Here is an 18,286-nt window from a genome sequence, read left to right as displayed (position 1 = left end):
TCCGCAACCGTATCCCAGAACATGACTCCCTCAGAGGGCCCGCCCCCACTGAAAACAAAGAGACCAAATGGCCGTACTCAACATAAAGGAGATGGTCCTAGACAAAATGGACGCCACCGTTCCCAAACAGCGCCATCAAGCAAAGGAGCTGCGCATTCAAAGCATCAGTGCGTTGCAAAGTACAATTAATCGATAACATCACAGAATAGGCGCAGTCGGCCAGGATAACCAGTCATTGTAGCAACGGCTCCATGAATGCTGAGGGCGAGGTTGTTGGCCGCCTAGGGCAAGAGACATAGTAGTAGGGCTGGGGTAGGAAGATCGCAGTCCACAAAACCTTCCTCCCTGAACACCCAGTACAGTAGCAAATAGCAACACTAATACAGGCGGAGAAAGTCATCACGCAGTGCGCGCTCGAGGCATGTACAAAACAGTCCCATTCCCGTTCTCGCCAGCCGGGTAGTCGATGGCAAAGAAAAGCAGCCTAGCCCTATCCCAATCGTGAATGCAACCCTGCAGACAACCCCCCAGGGAAACCCATCCCTTCGGATACAAAGAGTCAATATGGCCGGGGAGAAAAGGTGAAACAGCAATTCACAGCGGTCAAATAATCTTGATGCAAAGAAAAAACCAATCCCAGACCCCGGTCAACCAGCCAAGAAGCCGATAACAGGAAAGGCAGCCTAGCCCTGGCCCGAACGTGGATACACCCCCAGATGCGCTTCCCCAGAGAGGCCCACCCACCGCAGAACAAAGAAACAAAATGGCGAGAGACAGAACGAAAGCAATATGGGAGCGCAAAATGGCCGCAAAGAGTCACCAGGAAATCCGTCGAATGTAGCAGAAAGTTCCACAGAGACACCAGGAGTACACGAGTTTGTAGGCAGCAAAGTCAGGGGGCACAATACAGGAGCAGACGGTAGAACCAGCAATGCCACAGATAGATCCCGAGGCGCACACGATAATAAGTCCAGCCACAATGTATCACTCTTCACTGTAAGGGAAAACAAAGTATCCCGGGTGGAGCCGTCAGGCGGGCGATCTTGGGTGCCAACAAAATAGGAAGCGGGCTCAGGTGTCCAACCGGCCGGAGAAAGCGCCGTGTCCTCGTGCAGTGTAGGCGGGGGCAGGCGGCAGCTTTGCGGAACCAGATCGATATTGTCCCACCGCAGCGCAGACGCCATGTCATCTAGCTTGCCTCCCAATCTTCCGTAGCAGCAGTGCATCTTCGCCCGGAGGTCGCACAGAGCGGACAGAACGGTGCCAAGAGAGAATATAGGCTGTCCCACAGGTCCCGGGGGAATCTCTCGAACCTCGGGCTCACCTACAGGCGGGGCAGCACAGGTCACTGGCGAGGACGGGCGCATCTCCCCACAAAACATGTCAGCACACAAAGCCATTATGGCAAAACCCCCGGGACGGTCACCAGGATAAGTAAAGCACTAGTATACGCCCTTTCAATGCTGGCGGGGGGGTATGTGCCGTGCCAGGGAGACACGCAATGCAGGTTAGGCGCCCCCTGACAATCCCGGATAGAGAGGCATGGGGTCAGGCAGTCCCGGGCAATCCAACATGGCCGGGCAATATTCACCCCGTACCTTCAGCCTCAAACAAAGGCGCCGTTCCGATGGGGTAATCAGCTTCGTGAGCGTCGCCGTCCCTCCGCCCGCTATGAATCCCTTCAGGTGGGTGGGCTCAGGCAGCGCCTCTCAAGGGTCACGCCGGTGGTCCAGCAGCCAGCGCCGACGGAGCACTCCGGCCGACAGCAGGTCTCCGAGGGACGGCAGGACGAGCCCGTACAAGCGGGGTCCAGGGCTAAGGACTGGCAAGTGGCTATCTCCGGTTGCCGGGCAGGTCGAGGGTCCGGGAAAGCACCGCCGGGATCAGCGCCGCATCGCACCCACTCTGCCGTCAATTCCGCCAGGATCAGAATCAGGATATCGGTACGGCTGAAAAGGACTGGCGGAGCCGGGAGCCTACAGGTCTGCTCCGGTCGCCATCTTGGCTCCTCGATCATCATCATCCATGGTTTTAATTTAGTTGGGACCTTTTTAAAAAAGTGACATAAAATGCTAAGTACTCTCTAAAAGGCCTAACTTACTCAAAATACTTTTTAAAATGAATTCTAAACCGTTTTTCTGGGGAACTTAACCAAGGCCTTAACAGCTATTTTAAACTATTTAGAAAAATCCAAAAATGTGAAACATTTTTTTTACCTAAAGAGAATTTTGGAATATTTAGTGGAATCACTTTGCAACCAAGTGGTGCAGCAAATGTAGAGTCTTCCATCCCACCGCTGCACCACCAGTGTAGAAAGTTGGCTCATTATGTGATATATCAAAAATCGGATTAACCCTGTAAAGAGTCCAGGGGTTCCCTTATGAGTGGAAAGGGGCTGGCTAAGCAATACCAAAGTGCTCTATTGGGGCATGGGGGTAGTAATATGGTCGAGCAGCCTTAGGCTTAACGCAGAGGGGTGCAAGAAATTTGCCACATTTTGTCAACATTGACCATTTATTTTGCAATCTGGGTAGCTGCGATATTTAGGCCTGGGCTCAGCCACCACCCAGCGAATCCTGATAAGCCCAGACATTTCCTAAAACTAGGCACTAGGGTGGTGTGGCTTGCATTGATCCCCTCTGTGCTTTATTTTACAGAATGCTCTGCAAAACTCAAATTTGGGGTAACATCACTAATTGTACTTAAATGTCTGCAGGGAAAGTTCTGAAATACAGGATCCAAGCAATTCCTACCACCCAGCATTCCCACAGTTGTGATCAAAAAATGTATGGAATCCCACTTCTGTGGCTCGGTCTATCGCCTGTGTCAGGAAAGACTCCAAAATGCAGCATGGAGGCATCAAGTTTCCATCTTCATAATTGAGCCAGTACCCCACACATGTGGGGTACTGTTTTTTTATCAGGAGAAGTGTGGGAACGCGAGTGGTAGGAATTTTGTGTATCTCCCAGATTCCAGAAGTTTCCCCTACAGAAATGTGAGGAAAATGCATGATTTTAGCAAGCTTTGTTTGGTTAGGTTCTTGTATACTAAGCTCCTCAGGATTTTGTGTCCCACTCCGTTGGTGTTGCCCGTCAAACATGTTCGTGTCCATGTTATGATATTCTGTTATGTCAGTTTTCTTAAATTTACCCTGTTGGGTAGTTGGAATTAGGGTTTGTGCTGCTTCCATCACCTTTGGTGCAACTCCAGTTTACCCCAGCACCTACCCTCCCTAAATCATCAAGCAATGTCCTTAAAACTATCCACCACACATGCATGATATTTCCTGTGCCTTAGTGTTTTAGATTAACGTTTAACAGATTATTCAGTAGTCACCTAATAAGTGAGGTTGCCTCTTGGCTATGTGGACTCCAACACTTTGCCATTCATAAGAAAAAAATATTACCCTAGAAAAAGAGCACTTCTTGTATTGAAAGCTGCACCTCATTTGTGTTGCACATTATATTTTATGCTGGTAACATCATTATCTGTCATCATCTTTTATGTGTGATGGGTTCACAGTCGTCTGAATCAGGCAACGTAGTCAATTGGTCGGTTCTGTGTTGTTTTGCAAATCTCATAAGTGTGCTGCAGTAGAGTAATCACTTTAGCGACTGCATTTTGTCTCCTAAGTACTGCTGTTGCGTTGGATAATTGATGACTTGAGGACCGTGATCCAGTCTCCTTTCCTCTTTCTGTGTGTTTCTTCATGACACATTCCCATGCAGCTTCTGGTGTTTCCCAAAAAGAAGAGAAGCTTGGCTTGAATGATAACCTTCTTTCTGGGGACTTGATATAGGGGCATATAACGGATATTAAGTGCATGTAACTTGTGATATAGGCCCACAAAGTATTTTATCAGTTGCTATACTTCCCTTTGTATGTTCACGTTTAAAGAGATTAATTCTGTTATTGGCTTTAGTTTTTCTCTGACTAAGTTTATTTGTTAACCTTTCTATTGTTGAAGGCAGCAAATGTATAATAGACTATTCAGAATTTTTAAGTGTTTTTTTTCTTAATCATGATCTTGATTGATTTTGGGTAGTGAGAGAAAATGAATACAGGAAAATAGCGGTGGGTTGGGTGTGTTTTGATCCATGTTGCCAAATGTGGCTGAAGCTATATCAAAATAGATTTTGCTACAAAAGGATTTGGTCAAATGTGTTTTCCAAGTAATTTACAGCCTCATTTCTATATATTATATAACTGTAACCGAGTTGAGGGGCCAGTATTTGATCGATTGAGATATGTGACAGTCTTGTGACGTTAACACAGATGTTTAAAGCAAAATGCTATACTTCTGAATGTGTTTTAAGTGTATGGTCTCAAATTAAGTTGAGGTGAATATTTCTTCTCTTTGGATTTTCACTACATTTTATTTAGACTTCTTTTTTTGTCCTTGTCTTAACCAAGCAGATTAAAAAACAAGATGCAAATATGTATTTTTGTTCCTTACACAGCTTATGAGATTTTGTCTGATCCAGTCAAACGCAGAGCGTATAACAGCATAGATCCTACTTTTGATAACTCTGTACCATCAAAAAGTGAAGCAAAGGAAAATTTCTTTGAAGTGTTTTCGCCTGTGTTTGAAAGAAATGCCAGGTAAGATAAATGTAGATTTCAGATATTTGTCGATAGCAAGGAACAGTTTGTCGTTTTTGGTATACTAGAGTTATGGTTAGAATACTTCCATTCAGAGTTTTATGAGGCAGACTGGTGTTTTGCATCAGTTAGCCTTCTACATACATTTAGCAACATTTACCAGTCTTTTTCCTATTTAATGAGAAATGTATTATTCACTAATTCTTGAGTAACACAAATGAGTTAGGATCTAGCATCTGTGGAGTGCCCAAAAATGCGCATTTGTAAAATCATTTTTATAATACTAAGGAGATAACGTTTAAAGCTGATTTGGCAGCAAATATTCAAGGAGAACATGTCTAAAATGTGAACAATTTTGACATTTTATGAAATATACACTTAGATTGAAATAGTCCAGAGAATTCGAGTGAGAACGATGAGGGGATCAAGCCTTGGATCCTGACCAAGGGTGGTTGTTAAGTCATCAGTTTTGGGAGAAGTTGCTCACCAATAGTTCATTTTGAAATTGAAAACCTGATATGTGACTTAGAGAAGTAATAATATACTAGACCAATATTCAGGAACATGGTGATGATCATAACAGATCGGGCATTCAAATATGTAGTGAGTTGGCGATATAGAATAACGCTGGAGTGTTGTGGACTTTACAAAGACATTGCAGAATAGAAATGGAGCTTAACACTATTAGGAAAGAAATTGTGAACTCATAATATTTTTATAATAAAAAATGTGCAAAGAAGTTAATGGTATGTTTTACGTTTTTCTTGAAAAAGAATTTGCAGTATTGAGATGTGAAAATGAAGTAAGTCTTGAGAGAATTCAGTTATTTGCAAAATATAGTGTGTAGTATTATTGCAATACATGGTTTTAAGTAATCAAGAGCATTTGAAAGAATTACAATTGGGAGACTATGCACCTGTCTTGGGAGTTTGATGAGTATAAACTGGTTCACCAGTAAAGTAAGTGTTCCATGTCTGTTATTTGTTAATTTTTGTAGGGTTGAAAGTCTTTTGCGCTGTGGGCACATACCATCCTGCTTCTTACTGGCCTGGTATGTTTTCCAATCCGGAGGCATGTGCCTTGATTTAGCGGACATGTGGTCTACATGTTTTTCTTGTTGTTCGCCAACAGAGTGCTAAACCTTGTCATGAGGGCACTCCTAAAGTAATACTCCTTTTATCATGGGCTATCCCTTTTCCTATGATCAAGCCAGTGTCAGCCGGTCCGCACGTGACTTGAGAAGTGTTAGACGGGGACTCTGAGGGTCGGCCGAATACTGAGGGAGAGGTCCCCGAGGAGGACCGTCTCCGGCGATCGTACAGACAAGTCACCTCCCTCCCCACAAATAGGCACCACACCAGGTCGAGTTCAATACTTTATATAAGGTTCGTAAGGCAAGGATATTAGCGATACAGGATAACTCGGACCCGAGGGTCCTCTCACTTCTAGTCTCTGTAGGGAAAAGGGGGTAGCGGGACAGTCTTGGTACCGGGTCGGTACAGGGGGTGGCAAGAGGCGAGCTCGCAATCCTCGAGCTGGAGAGTCTGTGAGTCGGGCCGCGGCGGCGCCAGCAGGCCAAGACGATGGTTTCACGAGGCAGAGGGCCGCGGCAGCGCCAGCAGGCCAAGACGGTGGTTTCACGAGGCAGAGGGCCGCGGCAGCGCCAGCAGGCCAAGACGATGGTTTCACGAGGCAGAGGGCCGCGGCAGCGCCAGCAGGCCAAGACGATGGTTTCACGAGGCAGAGGGCCGCGGCAGCGCCAGCAGGCCAAGACGATGGTTTCACGAGGCAGAGGGCCGCGGCAGCGCCAGCAGGCCAGTCACGGATGAGTTCTTCTCGGGTCTCTCGACTCCAGGATACAACTGCCTTCCTGGTCTGGCCCTGCCCCAGTTATAGGTCTGGTCCCCTTTGATGTCCGGACCCTCGCGCCTGGGGGCCGGGAGGTCCGGGATGAGGGAGTCCAGACACCCAGCAGGGGGGTGGAGCCTCCTGGGAGGAGGTTGGTGCCTCGATGTCGGGGCCGGCCGGGCCCAGGGTTAGGGTCGAGTTGAGGCCACGCGGCCTCGTGCTGTAGTACCCCAAAATGGCGGCTGGGCCGAGGCCGGGGTGCGGATGGTGACCCGGGTCAGCTGGGTCCGGAGCTGGTGTCTTGTGGTGGAGGGATTGCAGGTTACTTCGGGTGGTCGCCGGGGACTCTGGTTGGGGATTCCGGGAGAGCCAGGGTCCGGGTCCCGTTGCGGGGAGGGGGGGCAGCCCGACCATGCGGCCTGTCCAACAAGAAGGGCAACAACTGAATAAGAGCTATGGCCAAGAGTAGGGCAGAGATGTACACCTACTCAAAACCGTGGGATTGCTGCCCAATCCAGTATCCTTTGTTATGTTCTGCCCAAAGGCTAAGTTCAAGAACCGATCTATGATTAGCCACAGGTCACCTGGTTCCATTCTAAAAATCCATAATAACAGTTCACCTTGAAAGCTGGTTTCCACAGAGTTGAGGAGAATGCACTTTTAGAATAGTTGGCTTGCTACTGAAGTTTTCATTTGGGTGTTTAGTTGGCTGCCGACCAGCAGTGTTTCTGGATATAAGGTGAGCTCCAAAGTTATTCAGCTAACTACTATCTACTTGGGAAACCTCTCTATACCTGTAAACAGAAAGGTTGAGATCAGAAGAGCAAGTTACTTGGCTTCTGTAAATCTCTTTCTAATAGACAGTCGGTCTAGCTGCAGATTCCTCACTTTTTGAATACTCCCCCAGGCATCAGACTGGATCTAGAAAATCGTCAGCAATACCCCTGGGTGCCGGCAGGTGGCTCCATCCTGTCGACTATATTCTGTGCCAGAAATTACATGTGCGGGTCTACAAAGGCAACACCCATGTGCAATGACAACTGTTGTTTTCTTGATACTTTGGAGAGATAGAGGCAATCGGATTGGTCTTGACCAGTGTGCAGATTTCTAAATTGAGATCTTTTTATGTGAATAGACCAATACACAGAACACAGAGGTTGGTGGGGCAATGAGAGATCTGCGAATAGATAGTGTCTACCAGAAAGAACATTAATAAAGATAAGTAACGTTTTCTTCTGATAGTTTTCTAACTGCCGATTCCTCACATTTTGTATAGATACCCAAGCAGTACCTCCTTGTCTGTGAACGGAATTAAACCAAAAGCTCCTGCAGGACTGAGCGAGCAAAGTGTCCTTCTCAGTGTACCTGATTGTCTAGGCCATGGGTACTGGCAAACAATTTTCCGGGGCTGCAAAATTTTCTCTATGGTGTGACCGAGGGCTGCACTGATGCCAGCGGGGCTTTTAAAGTGGGTATAGGGTGTAGGGAAAACAAAGCATGTCTATCTAGTGTATGACTTTACAAATTAAGGTTTTCCTAAAGTTGAGGGCCTAGTTACGTCATTTCCCTAACTGCAATTAAACTTTAAATAAGTGTTTGCTGTAATATTTAACTTTTTCTTCATGTTAGTGCTGAGTCAATTAAACAGCAGCCCAGTGCTGCTGCCTAAGGGGCCGCATGTAAAGGTCAGGAGGGCCGCATGTGGCCCCCGAGCGCCGTACTTAAGTATCACTGGTCTAGGCAATAGTGCCTCATGAACTTATGGAAGCACACCCACATAGCAGCCTGACAAACGTTGTGAACCGGCACCCAATGTGCCAATGCTTTGGTTGCTGCCCTGGTACTGGTAGAATTACCTTGCAAGCCCTCAGGGCTGTTTTTTGTGCAGTGCTAGCTGACCTTAATGTAGAACAATATGGTCCTTTTCTGCACAACCATGGCTTTCTTTGCTCCAGTGAAACCGATAGAGCTGATCACCTGTTGTTGTTTGGAATGATCGATATATATTCTTGGAGCCCTTTTCGCAAGCACCTGGTGAAGTCCCTCCTCCTGCTTAGAGGGTTGAGGTAGAGCACAGAACACTGGAAGGGGAATGTTTAATCCACTTGAAAGGGAGTCACTTCTTTAGGAAAGGAAGAGGATCTAGTACATAGAACCAGCTTGTTCCTGGTAGAACGTGGGTTGACAGAAAGGGCCTGCAACTCGCTGACCCACTGTTCCAATGTTATAGCAATAAGAAAGACTGTTTTGAGGTTAAAAAGCCTGAGAGAACAACTGTCGAGGACTCAAAAGGCACATAAATGAGAAATGTGCTAATATTTAAGCCCATTTGGGGCATAACAAACAGAGAAGGGGGAACATATGTTGTAACCCTTTTAGCAAACGCATCCCTATGGGTGATTAAATTAATGACGGCTGGTCCAGTAACCATAATAAGTCCTTAAGAGCCGACCGGTACTCTCAAACAGTCCCATACCTAGGCCTTTCCTGATAGGGACAACACAAGCATTGCGTTGGACAGTTTGGCATGGAGTGGATCGATCTGTTTAGCAGTGATCAAGGCCACAAGCTTATCCCAGGAGCTGGTGTATGTTGATTTTGTTTAGAGGCACCAGGCTGCCAAGATGACATTCACAACTTACGGAGGAAGGTCGAAGGCACTTAAATGTTGGCACTTAATATCCAAACATGGTGGTGTAAGTTGCACGTGTTTCGATACAGAACCTTACCCTGTAGCTGAAATAGCTGAAGAGGTTGTCTGATCGAAGAACAAATGCTTGTGGCCAGAAGTTTTGGATACCATACTCTCCATGCCCAATCTGGGGCTACTAGAATGACTTTGGACCAGTCGCTCCTGATCTTCAGAACTCTTGGCAGGAGTGGAATCAGTGGGGAGGCACAGAGGAGTACCGACACAGAATGAGTCTTCGCGTTGGATGCTTTAGAAACTCCAACACACAAAAGTGCTGGCATTGCATGTTCTAAGCAGTGGCAAAAAGATCAAGCTGGGGCTCTCTCCATTCGCAGAAGAAAACACACACCACCTCCATATTGTAGTTGCCATTCGTGATCCGCAAGACATCAACAAATTACTTTGTCAGCTCTTTTGTGTGGGAAACCTCCAGGTGATGTCACCAGAAAAATTATATGGATGTCCATACATGTACAAGGATGCAAAGGTTTCATGTTCTCACACCGCCTTACTTGTTGCAGTGCCACATGGTGATGGTGTTTTCTGTGAGCTCCTGCGCCAGCTTCACTTTAATTGAGGACAGGAAGGCTTTCAATGTGGAGCTGGGCCTCTGCCGAACATCAGACCCCTCTGATTAACACCTCTCCCAGATGGCCTCCCCAACCCAGAAGGGATGCATCAGTCACCACTGTTACGGGTGGGGTAAGAAGAAGGGTCTGCTGTGGACCCAATTGCTGTCCCCCAGCCATCAGTGCGCGTTCTTTTGCAGTCTCCTTCAGAATCTGCACCAGATCGGAAAGTTCCCACTGGGACTCCAGATCCTATTACAGAGCCTGCATATTCCATCTGATGTGCTTGACCAGCTAGATGCAGGAGGCCTTCAATCCCAGAAGCCTCGAAGTCATCCTCATTGAGATCTGGACACAGGTTGAAACAGGGGTCATAGACTGAATGCCTTGGGCTGGCTTTCCTGTCCGGGAGATACGTGTGAAACTGCAAGGTGTCCAGAATGGCTCTGATGAAGGGGAGCACCGGTGAAGGATTCAAGTGTAACTTCGACTTATTGATCGCGAACCCCAAGGATGTCTGGAGGTGGTTGACTGCTGCCTGGAGCAAGGCCGCCTTTAAAAAGGCGGGGTGGGAGGGACTAGGGCTGGGTGGACCTAACTGAATTTGCTTCTGCGGAGTGACCCACAAACTCCGCGAGATATCGCGGAGTTCCACCAATTAGCAGAAATAGGCACGTCATGCTGCTTGTGATGTGATTTAGCTCAGGGAGCACGTTCTAAGCTGAAAAATCTGCACGAACAGCACCATGCAGCGATTTGAGTTGATTCTGCTACCGCTCGAGTAGATTTTCTAGTCTTCTGACCGCGAACCGACGCGACCGGGGATGTTGGAAAAATCTCAATGGATGTCCTCCTAGCAACCAAAAATTGAGGTAGGGGAACGCCAAATCCTGCTTGCACTTGCCAACTTATTGTTATGGCTCTTGCAAGGCAAAATTCTTACACACGGAGATTGGCGGAATTTGGCAGGAACTCCGTGTTACAAGAGTAACATGGAATCGCCAAAATTCGACCAATTCCACCGGCAGAAACATAATATTTTGCCGACCCCTATTGAAGACTGGAACCCCCGACCTTTAGTGTGGTGCTACCACTACCATCACTTTTCTGAACACCCAAGGGACATTGGTTTGACTAAAAGGGAGCACTGAAAATGTTTATGACCTACTGTGAACTGCAGATAACTCCTGTGGACCACAGATAGCTCCTGTGGCTTTCAGAAGGTGATGTGGACATAAGCGTCCTGCAGGTCCAGTGCTATATCGGGTGTCCAGGGCCGAGAGGAGACAAGACCTGGGTCAGGGTGAGCTTCTTGAAGTGCTCTTTCTGCAGAAGAGCATTGACAGGATGAAGGTGTAAAATGAGACGACGGCCTCTGTCATTTTCTGGCGCCAGGAAGTACAGTAACAACAACCACAACCAATTTGGCACCAATACCTTCTCAGTGGCTCCTTTGGCAAAAACAGCCTGTACTTTCTGCTGCAAGAGCTACAGGTGGTCCTCCGTCAGCTAGTCTGGGGATGGTGCCAGGTGTGGCGAGGTCTTGAGAAATGATGATGTGTAACCCCACTGAACAATTTGCAGAGGACCCACTTGTCTTTTGTTATCAGTTGCCACCCTGGCAGAAAGTAAAGATACTGCGGGGAGGGGAGCAGAAGACTGGGCTACAGGCGTGCCTGTGAATAGACATACTTGTGCCAGCATCACTGCCGAGGGAGTCAGTGGTATCCAGTCCACAGTGGACGGTGAACTTAGTCATATCACAGCCGTCTTGCATAGCCTGGGAAAGTATGGCCTGGGCTCATGAGCAATACTTTGACCACTAAGCCCCACAAGGCATGAGAGTAGTGACCTTGGAGGCACTGACTGAACGAAGAGCCAAAATTGTAGAGGGAATAAAACCCTGCTTATAAGCAGACTGTCTTGTCATGTCACAAGGATTAGTAGTGGGAAATGAGTTTGGGATAAATGGCTGAAACCATCATGACAAGGCTCTCAGGAGTGGGGTGCTTGTGAGGAAAGCTGGATCGCTCGGAGCGGGTAATGGCGTCTGCCAGTCTGGGAAATTAGAGCTTAACTGGTCCGGTTCTGTCAGAACATTAGTTTCAACTTTTGGAGCAGGAAGTTGAAGGTCAAGAACCTCACCCACCCTTTTCATACCATAGCAAAGGAGGTGCTGTTGCGGGTTGTGGCGCTGAAGAGGGATCCGGTACCGGAGTTGGTCAAGATCCACCAGAGAAGTCCCAGTTGAGATACCTCTTGGGTCCTACAGGCACGTCAGAGGTAGCTGCTAACATCACAAAATGCCACAGCAGACTTTTTGGAAGCCGGCCCGAGAAATTCCGGTAGCCTTTGAACAAGGGTCGGGATCCACTCTGAAGTAGAATGACTTTGAAAGCCTGACATGGAGCAAGAGCAACCTCATGACCTGGACTTCTCTTTAGACCTCAACTGATTCCGGCACAGGGTCTTGCGGTGGTTCACCACAAAGAATTTTCCTTCCCGGTCTCAAAAGGCACTGGGGTGCATTGAGGCACAGACACTGCAGGCGATGGAGTCATAGTCCGCCCCCAGGCAAACCACATGTGGATCAGTCACAGACATTTGTTTGCAACATTCCTCACCAGGTTTAAACCCCTTAGATTTGGGAGATGACATATGTCCTACAAACACACTGTTTTTCTCAGACTTATGTTGTAGAAATGCCTCAAAGAGACGAGTGGCAGCTCTGGATCTGAATCTGTTGGTGTGGAAAGAAACCAATGTAAGTGCAGATCGGTGGCACCTATGTAGGCCCATGCATGTCATAAATCGCACAGAACGGCGTTGGCGTGGAGCAACTAGTGCCACCTGCCGGCACACAGGGGTACTGCTGAAGATTTTCCCGATCCAGTCTGATGCTTGGGGTAGTATTCCAACGGTGAGGAATCTGCAGTTAGAAATCTCTATTAGAAGTATCCGAAGTTGACTATGATCGCTGAAAGAGTAGGGAACATAGTCTTGGCTGAGGAAAGGATTATGTTGCTGCTGCCACTGAACAGACGAGCAGGTAAACTGCCTGTCATGTAGAGAACCTGAAATGGAGGAGGAAACACACTGCCTCGCATTCCAGCACACAATTAGTTGTTGAATACTAAAGACTCAACTGAAGTGAGTGTTATCATGCACTACATTTACCACAATGCATCTGGGCTAATTGTGTGCTGGAATGCCAGGCAGTCATCCTACAACAGGCCGCATGTAGTCCTTCAATGGGAAGCGAAAGCCGCTTTCCATGTGGTGCAAGATATATATAATATTATATATCTCCACTGCTTCCAGGCTGTTGTCCTAACCACGCCTTTAGAAGTGTCCTGCATCCCTCCCATTGGTGGGGGCACTCTCCACCCCAGATCATGTGCTTGCACACCAGTTGCAGCCTGATGGAAACTACAGCTCCCAAAGTTCACCATTCCTGGGTAAGTGCTGCGTGGGGAGACTTAACAATTGAACGCCCAAATGGGTTCGTGCTGTGCAGGGCAAGGCGCAGAGTTCCCAATATTGACAAGTCCTGGTTTTGTTGTGTCCTAGTGCTTCCTCGGGTCCCCTTTACATTCTAGCCCCCAATTCAAGTGTCCGCCGGGGCACAAGAAAACTCCTCCATTAAGCAGAAGAAGAGGCTATATATACTGGATGAGCTGCTACTAGCAAAAAGCAAATCCTTTTGAGAAGCCCTGAAATGTTGTGGACGGTAAGCCCAATGATTGGACTGTTGCCTTCCTACCTTCAATCTCTCCACGGCTGGGTCTGCTTTGTCTCCAAACAGGTGAGAGCCATCAAAAGGCATGTCCATTACACTTTCCTGTAATTCACTGTAGAAGCCGGTAGATCTCCGAGGTCTACTATGTCCAAGCCTGCTCTGACGATCTGCCTGAAAGCATCCTTGATGTCGCTCCCCACCTCAGTAAAGTGATCTTATAAGTGGCCTGGCAAGACCAGTAGCAGCATTTCTGCCATCTCTCACAAATAATGGTTGTATCTAACAGGGAGACAAGTAGTGTTGCTAGGGCTAAGCTGCCAGCAAACAAAACTGTGTTCCCTACTTCCTTAAAACAATTTTAACTCGTGGTCCGAGGGAGCATATCTATAAAGTTTGGTGCAATATAAGGCCTGCGCCACCAAACTTTCTGGTAAAAGGATGGGCAGACAGAAAGCCAGGGTCCCCTGATGTAGGCATGTAGTCGTGGGCAATCAGTCGATTCATGGCTGGGGAAGAAGTGGGTTTGTCCCAAGCCACCTTGGAGTTGTTAATTCAATGACAACAGCTATACTCCTCACCAGAAGTATTTAGTTTCCTGAACCCCCAAAGGCCCAGACATGTTTGTTTTTATCTTTTGAAATTGTGCATAATTATCTTTTGTATTGTTTTGGTAGTTATTTTGTCTAAACTGTCTCTTTCTGTATGTCTCCTGTGTGGGAATATCATTTCTGTAACTCTTTCCCCTCTACCTCTTTGTTAATCCTTGGCTCATGTACTCCCATTCCAATGTTTTCCCTGTCTGTTTATTTATTTATTTATTTATGTATTATTGCTCTAGTCCCTCTGCCATCCTGTGCCAGCAGCAGAATTGTGTAATTATGATGTCTCTGCTGAACAATGAGTTTTGGTGTGAACACCAGGCAGCAGTTTGCTTTGGAAGATAGTTCGGTGATGGTGTGAGTCACAGGTTGCGTTATGGACAAGGTAGAACGAATGCTGGTGTTTGACTGTGGCAAATAGAAGCCATCTCATCCCTGGAGGTGGAACAATGAGTATGCAGTTGTTGCATAATGGGAATATCCGGAGCGATGTGGACCAAATTCTGATGTTAGAGGAAAATCCCCATAGACTAAAAAGATACAAAATTATGTTTAAATTACATCAAGAATCCTCATGGTACCCAACGACTATGAAGGGAAGGCACTCGTTTTTCCCTTTCATGCATCTTATATTTATGGTTTATGAACTCCAGCGATCTAAGTATTGGAACTGTGACACCTTATTTGAAATTTGTATTTTTACTTAGAATTTGTTGCATCCTATTCAGTGCAGAAAACTCTGCCTGTTCAACTTGGTGACAACAGGAATAGATGCTGGAATACATAATACGGCACCATAACTTTCCTTGCTTGCATCAACATTGATCTATTTGTCAAAAACCTTGACATTTTAAGATTTCAACCAATGAGGGATCCACTAACTTATGCCCAAAGTTGCCGTAGCAGATTACAGTGTGACAAACCATGATAACGTCTGTTTTTCTTCCCCTTAAGGGAACATACGAAACAGATTCTCTCTAATTTCCCCAGCACAGTCAGGCTATGTCAACAATTGTTATACAAAGTGGAATTTCCTACCTCAAACATAGCAATAGAATAAAACTCCTCTTTAATGTAAGTTATGCTCTGGTTTCCGAGGTAATTGATTCTGCTATTTGGGGCATTGCAGAATACTCTCCCTCTGAGCTGGTCGCTTTAAAGGCATTTCTCTCGCCTATATGTGCTAAAAACTCAAATCTTACAGAGGGTTTCCCAAGAGTACGCACAATCTGCTCCTAATCACCAAACTGTCTACAAAAATATAGAACTACAGCCCTTTTTAGGTCTCGGCGTGCGTGGGCTGCGCTTGCGCAGTCTCGCCGGCGAGATCTTATGTTTTTGAGTGTGGGGCTTGAGCCCGCCCCTCTTCTCCATTGGCTGGCTTCCTAAACGGAGGCCAGCCATTAGAGAAGAGGGGCGTCTGTCCGTTTATGCTCCGTCTTTTAGGGATTCGGGGGCGTGTTTTTTCATGTTCTTTCTCTCCTCTTCCCATTAGCTGGAATTTTACATTACAGCCAATGGGAAGAGGAGAGAAAGACAAACACGCCCCCCAGTCGGAAAATGACAGGGCTTTTCGTACTCTCATTTCTGCTTGACCACCGTAGGAGAAGCAAGGGAGAAAGTCCGAGTCCTCCGCCCCAACCGGTGGGTGCTCGCTTTTCTTGTTTGTTTTTTTACAAATCTGCGCTGGTCCCGTTTAGAACCCGAGCTGGGAGCAAAAAATCTGCCCGAGGCGGTCATTTCCTGGCGGCTGTTTCGCGCCTTGTTCAGGATGTAAGAGCCACTTCAGAGGGCGGTGCTTCAAATGCTGGGAGCAGCACGACTCTCTTCAATTGAGGATTATAAGTAGAGAGAAATACGTCTAAATGATATGATAGGCCTCTTCCGCTCCGCATACTTACTTTCCCTTTTCTCTGACCAACGAGTAGCAAGTAAAGTAAAGTAAAGTCCACATTTGTAAAGCGCACAATCACCCGTAAGGGTCTCTAGGCGCTGGGGGCCGTCGGGAAGATTAAGCGAGCTATTGCCCAGAGTCACATGGTGCTGGGCTAACCTGCCGCCGGAGCCGGGGATCGAACCGTGGTCCCCAGATTCCAGCGTCAGTCGCCCTGGCCGCGGCGCGGCGCCACACCTGGCAAGGTAACGTGTAGGCGCCACACCTGGCAAGGTAACGTGTAGTCGCTGTCGGGCTTCTCAGAATCCCGTGAATAAATTGTTATCTTGTGACACCGGACGTTATATTCCACGCATTCCCGATATTGTTCCATGATACCTTCATCTCGATTCAGTTAGGCCGCCTATCTCCTGCTTCGTGTAATCTATTCGCGGGGGCCTTCTCAAGTTGTGTAGTAGCTGAAACTATTAAAATACATTTTGTTTGCTTTGTTTACACTTGCATGTTTTGAGGCTGCTGAGTCGCTCTCTGGTAAATAGAGGTTTTTGTGTAGTGTCGTGCACAGGGAGACATACTTTGTGCTACGCAAGCTTTCCCTCTGTTTATTTGACTTTACAATTGAAGCCATCGCCGTATTGCAAAACCGAAGTCACATGCTGCTCATAGTCTGTCACGTGAGATGTCAGCCGGTGGTGTTTTCTTTTTTTTGCAGCTAAGCCCCGTCCTTTTCGGATTGGGGGTCTTGTTTTTGACATTCTTTCTCCTTCTCAAAAACACGCTCCCAGTCTGAAAAGGACGGGGCTTAGTTCCTTCGTGTTTATGCGAGGCAGCCCTTCTCGTCCACCAGCCTTGTTACAACTTTCAATGTGCTCGATTATTAAAACAAACTGTATGTATGTGTGACGGTCTGCGCAAAATTTGAGTTCGTTCCTATCGTAGTCGTTATTGGCAGCGTATGGCGCTATTTGTAAGCCTAATAACAGCCCCCCCTTTTCATGTTTACTTCGACCCTAATTCTGACGCAACTTCCACCCGCGCATGGGCTTGTGGACCGGAAGATAGGTGCTACAATAGTTTTCGTTTGCTTTGTTTACACTTGCGTGTTTTGAGGCTGCTGAGTCGCTCTCTGGTAAATAGAGGTTTTTGTGTAGTGTCGTGCACAGGGAGGAATACTTTGTGCTACGCACGTTTTCCCTCTGTTTATTTGACTTTACAATTGAAGCCATCGCCGTATTGCAAAACCGAACTCACACACTGCTCATAGTCCGTCACGCGAGACGTCAGCCGGTGGTGGGTTTTAGTCATAAGACTTGTATTCTAAGACTTGAATATTTTTGTGTGTGTTTGTTACCTTGTAATTAGCATATAGATGCCCACTAATGCAAAGTGCGCTTGGTTAAAAAGACAACTGTAAAAAATAAAATAAAACGCCAACTGTTGGTCCAATGATGGGACCTTAAGATTGCCTTGTGTGAGATGCACATGTGTGTGTGGCTTGTGTGTGTGGCTCTGTGTATGTATGTGTGTGTGTGGCTCTGTGTGTATGTGGCTCTGTGTGTGTATGGGAGGCTCTGTGTGTGTGTGTGGCGGGAAACAACCTTTACAATGCAACTTTTACAACGCATTACCATTACAACGATACTTTTACAACGCAACATCCATTACATCGCATGACACTACAACGCATGACACTACAACGCATGACACTACAACGCATGACACTACAACGCATGACACTACAACGCATAGTACCCTTATACTTTCCAACACTTACCCTACTGTTGCACACCCTGGAGTTAGAATAGTAATTTTTACCCCTACACTATCCAACACTTACCATACATGCAATGTAATGTTATGCGTTGTAATGGTATGCGTTGTAAAGGTAGTATGCGTTGTGATGGAATGCGTTGTAAAGGTAGTTTTTAAAAATTCGTTGTAATGGCATGCGTTGTAATGGAATGCGTTGTAATGGATGTTGCGTTGTAAAGGCATGCGTTGTAAAAGTATGCGTTGTAACGTCATACATTGGTGTGTGGCTCTGTGTGTGGGTGGCTGTGTGTGTGGGTGGCTCTGTGTGTGTGTGGGGGGGGGGGGGGCTTTGTGTGTGTGTGGCTGCAAATGCAATAGATCTCGCATTTGCGAGAGATTAAGCTATTGGCATTGTAAATGACACTGCCATTTATTTATATGTTTATTTAAACCTAAACAAAAATGTCATAAGCAATGCCAATAGCTCTAACTTTAACAATGCCGAGACCCTTGCATTATAAATGCTTATTGTTGAAAGGGCTTGAGAGGCGAGGGTGTCTGGTATGTAGACCAGAAGGTCGATAGTGTTTG

General features: G+C 46.8%; 1 protein-coding gene across 1 annotated transcript in view; it reads left to right on the top strand.

Annotated features, from left to right (window-relative positions):
- Window positions 1-18,286, top strand: part of DNAJC2 (DnaJ heat shock protein family (Hsp40) member C2) — a 252,490-nt gene that overhangs the window by 74,576 nt on the left and 159,628 nt on the right. Inside the window, exon 5 of the mRNA XM_078679433.1 lies at window positions 4,461-4,602. Within this exon, the coding sequence (XP_078535559.1) occupies window positions 4,461-4,602 (142 nt within the window). The remainder of the gene's footprint in view (window positions 1-4,460; window positions 4,603-18,286) is intronic.

The sequence above is a fragment of the Lissotriton helveticus genome, chromosome 1_1 (assembly GCF_964261635.1).
Source record: "Lissotriton helveticus chromosome 1_1, aLisHel1.1, whole genome shotgun sequence".
In the NCBI taxonomy this organism is placed as follows: domain Eukaryota; kingdom Metazoa; phylum Chordata; class Amphibia; order Caudata; family Salamandridae; genus Lissotriton; species Lissotriton helveticus.
Note: the sequence above shows the minus strand (reverse complement) of the source record. Positions and strands in the feature narration are given on the sequence as shown.